Source organism: Gadus chalcogrammus, chromosome 11 (assembly GCF_026213295.1).
Source record: "Gadus chalcogrammus isolate NIFS_2021 chromosome 11, NIFS_Gcha_1.0, whole genome shotgun sequence".
Lineage (NCBI taxonomy): Eukaryota > Metazoa > Chordata > Actinopteri > Gadiformes > Gadidae > Gadus > Gadus chalcogrammus.
Window position 1 is genome coordinate 18,877,512 of NC_079422.1, and position 10,000 is coordinate 18,887,511.

At 48.9% G+C, this 10,000-nt stretch overlaps 1 protein-coding gene across 1 annotated transcript in view; it reads right to left on the reverse strand.

Annotated features, from left to right (window-relative positions):
* dnah5 (dynein, axonemal, heavy chain 5) overlaps nucleotides 1-10,000 on the reverse strand; it is a 144,043-nt gene that overhangs the window by 65,193 nt on the left and 68,850 nt on the right. Inside the window, exons 51-59 of the mRNA XM_056601475.1 lie at nucleotides 9,706-9,904; nucleotides 9,277-9,419; nucleotides 7,720-7,854; nucleotides 6,795-6,917; nucleotides 6,011-6,224; nucleotides 5,150-5,373; nucleotides 4,027-4,231; nucleotides 2,035-2,207; nucleotides 1,232-1,362 (exon numbers count right to left, since the gene is read on the reverse strand). Coding sequence (XP_056457450.1) covers nucleotides 1,232-1,362; nucleotides 2,035-2,207; nucleotides 4,027-4,231; nucleotides 5,150-5,373; nucleotides 6,011-6,224; nucleotides 6,795-6,917; nucleotides 7,720-7,854; nucleotides 9,277-9,419; nucleotides 9,706-9,904 — 1,547 coding nt within the window. The remainder of the gene's footprint in view (nucleotides 1-1,231; nucleotides 1,363-2,034; nucleotides 2,208-4,026; nucleotides 4,232-5,149; nucleotides 5,374-6,010; nucleotides 6,225-6,794; nucleotides 6,918-7,719; nucleotides 7,855-9,276; nucleotides 9,420-9,705; nucleotides 9,905-10,000) is intronic.

Here is a 10,000-nt window from a genome sequence, read left to right on the forward strand (position 1 = left end):
GAGAGAGAGAGAGATGGATGTTGAGAAGAGAGATTTTGTGAGAGACGGAGTGTGAAATAGAGCACAACCCTTAGCCAAAGGATTAGTTATACCGCAGAATGATATGGATCAGGTGGAGGGGAGAGAATCGTGGGTAATTTATCCTACCATATTGTTAAATTTAAAAAATAGTACACAATTGACAAGTGGCCTGGCTCTGTAAGTCTGTACGAATTACACAATATTTTCAATCATGAATTATTTATTTCTGCACCACGATCAATTTAGGTAAGGCTTCTTGAACCTTCAAAAACGATCAATATCGGGCTTAAGGGTTCACGAGTACTGACAAAAGCACGTTTTACCCATAATACCTCAGCAGAGATTCTCACCAGATAAAGAGAGAGAGAAAGAGAGAGTGCTTGAGTGAGTGAGTGAGTGAGTGAGTGAGTGAGTGAGTGAGTGAGTGAGTGAGTGAGTGAGTGAGTGAGTGAGTGAGTGAGTGAGTGAGTGAGTGAGTGAGTGAGTGAGTGAGTGAGTGAGTGAGTGAGTGAGAGAGAGAGATACAGAGAAAGAGCAGAGAAAGCTTGATTGATGAATTCTGTGACCGCGGCACACTGTAGCCACACACATCGACTCCACTGAAGCCCTCGTCTCACAGGGGAAATATGGTCGCAAGGCGTAGCTCACTGCGGATGAGTCACAACGTTACAGCATCCAGCGATGTAGCAGAGGGCTGCTTGGAAACAACGCAACGCACACCCTTGAGCGCACAATGGATCATGTGATGACACAACGCGATGAAAAGGCTTTCGCCGGCCGCCAAAATGAAATGAGATTGCATTCCATTTCATTAATTTAGACATTATTTGGTTTTCCCCTTACTCAACACACTCACACAGAAATGCACACACACACAAACACACACACACAAGACACACACAGAAAAACTAAAACACACACACACACACACACACACACCCTGCCACCCCTCATCTAAATCAAACAACAAACCCATAAGGTGGTTGGATTCTATGTAGGATGCTGTATGCCTACCATATGTTGTGATATGTGTTAAGGCTGCTGGTAGGAATTAGCAGGAACCAGTGAGGTAAGCTCAAACCATCCCCAACGGCCTTAAGAGCCCGGAGGTTCAACCCGCTGACCCCGCATGAGTGGGATTCATGGGCAATCAATGCATATCTGTATCAGGACGCTCTGTGGGGGCTGCTGCGCGGAGGCGTGTGCCCACCGGGTCAGGGTGATCTGGAAGAGCTTGTATCCAGCGATGAAGGAGGCCAGCCGGGTCAAGCTCTGCTTCCCCGAGCCCCCGACGCCCACCAGCAGGGCGTTCCCCCTGGGGGTCCGAATGATCCTGGAGACCTGCACGCACACACACACACACACACACACACACACACACACACACACACACACACACACACACACACACACACACACACACACACACACACACACACACGCACACACACACCATACACACACACACACACACACACACACACACACACACACACACACACACACACACACACACACACACACACCATAGCCACACGTTGAGTCATCTGTGTGCTCATTATTTCTTATCATTTTTACCCTATCTGTGTGCTTGCGTGTGTGCTTGCGTGTGTGTGCGTGCGTGCGTGTGTGTGTGCGTGCGTGCGTGCGTGCGTGCATGCGAGTGATTGAGCGAATGAGTGAGTGAGTGAGTGAGTGAGTGAGTATTGTACTTATTTTACGGCTGTGAATGTGCTTGGCACTTGTTTCTATGAAGATCGTAACTTTTCCGACAGAGAAACATTGTTGTTTCTCTTCTTCTGAAATTTTTTACTTATTGTAGGTCGCTTTAGATACAGGCGTCAAAAGCTAAATGCCCCTAAATGTAAATGTAAACGAAAACCGTCCCCCCCGTTTCCCCGCCCCTCACCCAACAGGTCGTCGAAGATGTCCCTCTGGGGGACGTGGGTGGTAATGAGGGTCTCGTACTCGGTCCGCTAAATGCCCCTTGATGTAAATGTAGTGTAAAGATACCTTGACCAGGTGCAGCACGGCGTCCCTGAAGAACACCATGTCCATTCCGGCCCCCCGGATGCTCTCGTTGTACTGGCCCAGGAACATGGTGAGGCGCTCCGTCAAGCTCTCGTACGACTCCACCGGCTCGTACACCTTGGGCATGTCGAAGTCTGAGTCCTCGGCCTCCTCGCCTGGGGGGAACACAACCACACGGATCCGGGGGGTACCGTGTTTGTTTTTAGTCAACTTGACAGCGTGTGTGTCTGCGTGGGTGTCAGTGTGTGTGTCTGTGTGTGTGTCTGTGTGTGTTTGTGTCGTGTCAGTGTGTGTGTCTGTGTGTGTGTCTGTGTATATGTGTGGGTGGGTGTGTGTGTTTCAGTGTCGGTGGCAGTGTGTGTCTGTGTGTGTGTCTGTGTGTGTGTCTATGTATATGTGTTTGTGGGTGTGTGTGTGTCAATGTCGGTGGCAGTGTGTGTGTGTGTGTTCGCGCGCGTGCGTGCGTTCGTGCGTGAGCAGGAAGTGTCGATGATGGCTCTGCCAGGATTGGTGCAGCGTAGGATAAAGACACGATAAAGGTTGTCGTGACGTGTGACGTATGAAACTATGAAAACGTTATTATTATTTACGTCGCTTTGCTGACCTGTGTGTGACCTGGCTGTATTAACCAACTTATTTAATCTGGTTATAAAGTGGAAGGACAGCTCGGCCAATCCAGGTGGACATTACTGTTCTGTACCTCGGCTTGAAAACAAGACACCAGTGGTAGACAACACAGACACGATACAAGAAGTGTCCCCACATAAAGTTCAGTGCAATAGGGACGTTTTCCGTAGTTTAGTGTCCGTATTGCAGTGGGGAAGGAGGTGTTTTTCCAGCATGATGTAGAGGTGAATATGGACTAGTACGGAGGGAGCAGCTTTGCTAACCTGACACATGGCCACATGGTTTGTTACACTGAACCATTTGGGAAGTGATCCTTGAAAACGGTTTGGATAGGGCAGGCACTTTATACTTGGCAGGTGATTGGATGAACCATCTGTCTATCACTATCTATCACTTATCACGTAGATCACTTAGTTCATCATAGGACGCTGATGGTTTCAGACACAAACGCATAACCTGAGGTCTGGCAAGATGGGTTCTCCCGGGAGGGTAATCTCGCAAATCCAGCTGCCTCGATTAAAGTTTGGCTGCTACTTGAGCAGAAAACTTTTCTGATCGATCCCAAACCCGCCCATCCTTGGAAGAAGACTTTTGATTAATATGTGACTGCCAAGTTTTGAGGTCTCAGGTGAAGCGTAATACTCAAGAACCAAGAAACTGATTAGCAAAGTGCTTTGGCACTGGATGTAGGGGATATCTGGGGAGGGGGTAAGAAATCATAGATCGACTTTGTTTTCCCATGCAACTGTCCTGAGAACTACATTAAGGTATTGTATGAATATTTAATGTGGGGTGTAGGGGATATCGCATGTTGTTCTGGGAATTATTGACACAGGTTCAACCCCTCTGTCTCCCTGGCAACATTACAATAATCAATACTATTCGACAAAAATATCTGAAGTATTACAGTTCTATTGTTTTGTTTTTTATCATCATTTTTAGTATAGAATCGTTTTCCTTTTTACATGTAGTGAGAGATTTTTTAAAACGTTTGAACTGATGTGGGTGAAATGTAATGACACACGTAAATGCAGTAGACTCCCGAATCATACGACGATACATTAATTGCGTATATTAATATAAAGCATCATTCCCCAACACAACACAACAATGTTCCCAGCGCAGCCGTGCAAACAGCCATACAAAACAGGTATCAACTGATTCTTGCAGTATATATATTCACGCACACACGCACGTACGCACGCGCGCACACATGCACACGCACACAGACAGACAGACAGACAGACAGACAGACAGACAGGCAGGCAGGCAGGCAGGCAGGCAGGCAGGCAGACAGACAGACAGACAGAAAACAGACAGACAGACACACACACACAACCACAGTACCTGTGGCTTCGGGGGCGTCTCGCAGGAAGTCCACAAAGTACGAGTCGTCGGCGCTGTCGGCGGCGCTCCTTGCGGCGTCCCCGCCGAAGTCCTCCTGCAGCAGCAGCTGGGCCAGGGCCTGGTCGAACCACGACACGTCCTCCGGCGTGGTGAAGCGGTCCGCGATCACACGCTGGCACTCGTGCTTCCAGAGGGACAGCAGGACCTGGGGGGGGGGGGGGGGGGGGGGGGAGGAAAAGTGGATGTGGGGAGGGGGCGGGGGGGGTCACCGTAGGGGGTGTTATGGATACGCTCTCTTATTTTGAAAATGTACATTTAGGGTATTTTAGCAGACGCTTTTATCCAAAGCGACGTACCACTATTTATGCACACATTCATGGAGGATTCATTATTAGCTCAGGAGGAAGCGCTGGTTGGCCGGAAGAACGCTAGTTCAATCCCCGGCTCCTAGCCGGGGATTGAACTAGCGTTCTAATCCGACACACGCAGGTGCGAAACCTCATCAAGGATAGCATTATTGAGTTATTTGCTATTTCGACACTTGAATAAGCAATAAGCAATAAGTAGTTATAAGGTACGTTTCAGTACATCGCGAATCCCAGTCGATACTGCAAGCATTTCATAGACATGAATCCTTCAAGTAAGGGATAAACATGCCGTTCCACAGCCCTGTGTCTAGACTGAACGGCCTTCATGTTTGAAGGATTAAACCTGCCCTGCCTCGCGGAACAACTTGCTACTTCATGATTGTCTTTAAAGAATATGTTTATCAATCAAAGGACAATACCAGTCTGGGTGATGAAACCATCAAGCCATCAAATTGGCTCTCCCGGCTTCACTAAAACCTCCTTTACCAGTATAATTTGTCAAAATTAGCTTCTACCTCCAACGCAGACGGTACCAACATAGCAATTTGGTGTTTGTGATTGAGACTTTGAGAGAGATTTCGTGAAGCACTTCACACCACAGCGATCCACTTTCACAAACTCTGCATTGACCTTCCCTGCATTGATTCAGAGAACCAAAGTGCACTCGGGTTTCGATCTCCAAAAGTAGTTCCCCCCCCTAACCAGTGACCAACTCCCACTCCCACCCCTCGGGGGGGGGGGGGTCGTCCGCTCACCTGACGCGAGTGCACCACCTCCGCGGTGGTGTTGAGCATCCCCTGCCAGACGCGGGAAAGGTCCCGCAGGTTGAAGACGTAGTGGAACTTGGCGGGCGTGGGCAGCATCTTGGCCTTGGTGGCCTGCCAGAGGCGGCGCGTCAGGGACACCAGGCGGGGCACGGCGCCGCGAACCTCCTCGCCGAAGCCCCGCCGGGCGCAGTAGTGGCCCACGCCGATGACCCCTGGGAGGGGGGCGGGACGGGGGTCAGAGGGTCAGAGGGGCGGGGCGGTGACGGCGCTCAAACCCAAACCCAAAGACGTTTTAAAGATGTGTTTTATACATTTTTATGCTTTGTTCATGAAGAGGTAGACAGGAAGGTATGGGAGGGAGGGAGAGAGAGGGGAGATGGTACACGCTCTACCCGGTGAACCACCGGAGTACGCCCTCAACCCAAAGAGATGATCATGGTTATTGCTGCCCTGGACTAGCACTGTCACCGTTTGTGTGGAGGTGTCCGAGTACCCATCTTTTTATTGGTCATCTTATTTTCTTACTTAATTATTTTCCATTCGCCTTTTAATTCTGTACTTTGCTGTGTGGATGCAGGGTGTTTTTCAAAGGTCCCGTGGGAATGCGTTACACACTCTCCTCTCCAAACAAGGGTCGTTCGACTCCGGACTCAGAATGACCGTCTTTAACGACGAAGGACACCATTAAAGACCGAGAACACGCCAACGTTTGAATCTTCAAGGTCTTTAACGACGAAGGACATCGTTAAAGACCGGGAAAACGCAACCAGAGTTTGCATGGCGATCCGTCAGCGTGCGGTGACTGAGGTTGTGTACGATACAAGCTGTCCGGGGTGTGTGTGGGCTCACCGAAGATCTTGTCGATGGAGGTGTTGGAGGGAAGGGTGCAGTTGAAGATGCAGAACTGCCTCTTGAGCCGCTGGGGGATGTCGTTGCGCCCCCCGCCTGGGTGGCACATGGCGGCCAAGAAGGCGATGTCCACGATGTTGGTGAACTCCCCGGGCTTCTCCAGGTTGTAGAAGCCTGTTTGCTCCATCAGCTGCCGCACGATCTCGTTGGTGACCTGCGAAAAAGGAAAAGAGAGCGTTACAGCACGACTCAAAGCACAGTGAATAAGAAATACGACAATTATTAAATATATGTGTTTTCTTCCAAGCGACATCCAGTGGCCTGAGTTGTAGTCACAGTAATATCTTGATGAAATGGTAGATGGACTGCATTTATATAGTGCTTTTCTAGCCAGTGGCCACACATAGCGCGTTTACATTCACCCATTTGTAGATACAGTCACACGCCGATGGCAGTGTCAACCATGCAAAGCGACAGCCAGCTCGCCGGGTGCAGTTAGCGTGAGTGAACACATAACAATTCATAGGGAATTCTCTGGATGGATTGACTCGTGGATGGGGGCGTTTAACTGAACTTTCTAGTTATATTATTGAGCGGCATTAGAAAAGTGACATAGTATATATTCAACCCTATTCCAAAAGTCAGCAATACTGTCCTACTTAACAACACAAAATATAGTACATAGAAGAGAATATAGAGAGACGGTATGTGCTGTGTGTAAATAAGTAATGTCAAAGAGCAGTCATTATTGGAAGTGGATAATGATTCTCAGGGAAAGCCAAACCTGGTCTCCCCACTCGTTGATGACGGGCATGTTGATGTCGTCGATGAAGACGGCCATCTTCTTGCCGGCGGGCGGGCCGTAGGTGGTGCCCATGCGCTTGTCCACGTAGCTCTCCACCGATCTCTAGAGGGGGAGCGAGCATCAGAACATAGCGGGCGTGAGGGGGACTCCACGGTGAATACACATCTGTTTGGTTTTGGATGAGAAAAATCACTCAAAAGGAGAAACGACAAATCAGATGCGAATAAAGGTGCAAATATATGACGCAAACCTTGTACACCTTCACACCGTTCTTGAAGAACATTATAACTTTATTAGGATTTGATTTCAAATTTTAACCGTTGCTCTTTGCTCTTTGAACTCTGAAATGATGGGGACCACAAAATGTATGAGATCATAAAAAAATGTACACCTATTGAGCAAATTGATAGCAACGGAAGCATTTACTACGTCTGCTTCACTGCTTTAGAGTTCACAGACCAGGTCCATCGACGCCTACGTCAAGGGAACGGACATGAAACGGGGAACAAGACACAGAGACGGAGAATAAAGGATACCAAGCAGAGAATCAGGGTTCGTATCTATCCTGCGCTCGGGCCTAATTAATGATGACAGCCGGATCGATGCGAGCCTTCCTTGTGAAGCAACAGCAGCAGCCGCGATAACACTTTACTTCAACAAATGAATAAATAAATAAACATTCACACTACAGCCCCCTGGGCTTGCCTTTATTAATCATAGGCGGAGCACGGGGGGGGGGTCTGGGAGAATCGATCGCCGCATCGTACCAGTCGATAACAATTTATTACGAGCTAACAGACAACTGGGATTCCTGGAGAGAAAGAGAGCACGACAAAACCAGGGCATAAGGCTGACCGAGACCTCAGCCATAGTGGGGAGACTGGACCTGAGGTTTTAGCGCTACCTGGAACATCAGCGGCGTGGTGGCGGAGGAGAAGTTGAGGATCTTGGCCATGTGCGTCTCTGGGTCGCTCCGGGACATGTAGGCCTTGATGATCACGGTCTTGGCGGTGCCCTGTTCCCCGATCAGCAGCACGGCCTGTCACAGGGGAAGGAGGAGGGAAAAACGGCAACAACATCAACAAAGAAGCATACATGGAAGAGATACTCGTTGACAATTGTGCAACAAAAAGTAACAAACAGAAAGAGTATTATTTACGCACCTAAAAAAAGCGGAGAAAATGTACGCAAAACATAAGAGCCTTGAGTGTCTTGACAGGTGGATTAGAAATAAAAACGTTTAACTGGAAATTGGGCTTTCAACCCAAATTCAGGAAGGTTTTATTATGCAGCTTTGCAAAAGAGTGAAGTTGGTTACTTTGTATCTTAATAAGAAATATGACACAGTGATTTCCTCACTTCCTAAACTTCTGTGGTAGGGTTGGTAAAAGAAGCCTGAGGTGTTCTGGTTTGAATTTTAATATTCTCTCTCTCTCTCTCTCTCTCTCTCTCTCTCTCTCTCTCTCTCTCTCTCTCTCTCTCTCTCTCTCTCTCTCTCTCTCTCTCTCTCTCTCTCTCTCTCTCTCTCTCTCTCTCTCTCTCTCTCTCTCAGTTAGTCCTTTTCTCTAATTCTGTACTACTGTGATTATTCTCCATCCATTATCTCAGCCCCCCACTGCATACAGTCTGCTACTCTATGTGCTTCTGTAAATAGCGGAGGCAAACCAAGAATCACTAATTTATTCCATTTATACTGTTCCACCCTCATTTCATGGCCCTCTACTCTCATATTCTCTCTCTCTGTCTCTGTCTCTGTCTCATCCCCCCCCCACACACACACACACACACAGTGACACAGACACGTAGCACATCTTATGATCAATAGCCCAGTTGCTGGGCTGCTTGGGTTCCAAATGATGTGGTCGATACTCTACTTACAAGCTAAACGCCCTGGCAGTCTGACCCATTGCCCCCCTTCCCACGGAGAGCTGTGTGTGTGTGTGTGTGTGTGTGTGTGTGTGTGTGTGTGTGTGTGTGTGTGTGTGTGTGTGTGTGTGTGTGTGTGTGTGTGTGTGTGTGTGTGTGTGTGTTTGTGTGTGTGGCAGTCAGCATACAGGTGAGAGATCAAATGCCACCAACCTTCCCTCCAATTTACGGTGATTCTAGCTCGGGAAGGATAAGCATTGCAGACACAACATGCTTGCCTGCCCAGCTCGCTGGCTTACTTCCATGAAACAGTACCACCTCCACTCTACTCTATGCGCTTTTGGTACTTTGTTTTCCACTGCAGACGGTATCCCCCTCAGTGTCGCGGTAATAATTGCGATGCAGCATGAAACTGCCATGATGTCATCCTCACAGGACAAGAAGAGGAACAATGGAGGATATCTTAGGGATGCTGTTTTTTTGGTTTGTCAACCTTGTCTGTTGACCATGGCATCTTTGGATCCAAACGACTTCTAATAGTCCTACGACTCTTCTATCCTCTCTCTTGTTGTACTCAGGTGGATTCCGTACGCACCTTGCCCTGCGAGGCGATGGTCTGGATGAGGAAGTCCGTCCGGACGTTGTCCACGTTGGGCACCAGGATGGATCCGTACTCAGGGGTCCAGTCCGAGGGGTAGACGTATTCCTCCATCCTGCTGCTCCAGTGCACCCACTGGCCTGGTGGGGGGTGAACGCTGAATGGTTAATGGAATGCATTAACCATGCTCTTTTCCCACTCGGTTCTACGAACATCCTTACTGTACCGACAGCGATATATTGTTTCTCTTTCTTCTGACAAATGTACTTATTCAGTCATTTTGGATAAAAGCATCTGCCAAATGCCCCAAATATAAATGTAAATGTATACATTTCTCTTTTTCAATCCTTGTTCTACTCTGTACGTTTTGCTGTGATGCCCAGACTTCCCGTTCCGGGGATCAGCTGACAGACCGTGTTCTCCTACCGTCGGTGCTGACGTGGTAGTCGAACATGCAGTCCTCGCTGTCGGGGGCGACGGCGGGCAGGTCCAGCTCCACGTTGGCCCTCATCCAGCTCTCCATCTTCCGTCGGTCCCCCAGCTCCAGCAGGGCGCCCACGCTCCACATCAGAGCGAACACGTACAGCCGCTCCATGTGCAGCCGGGACACCTCCCCGCCCTGGTCCTGGCCCAGAGAAACACGGTCCAGAACGGTACGACAAACGGCACGACTGAATGGGCCGCATTTATGTAGGGTTTTTCTAGGGTCACTCAAAGTGCT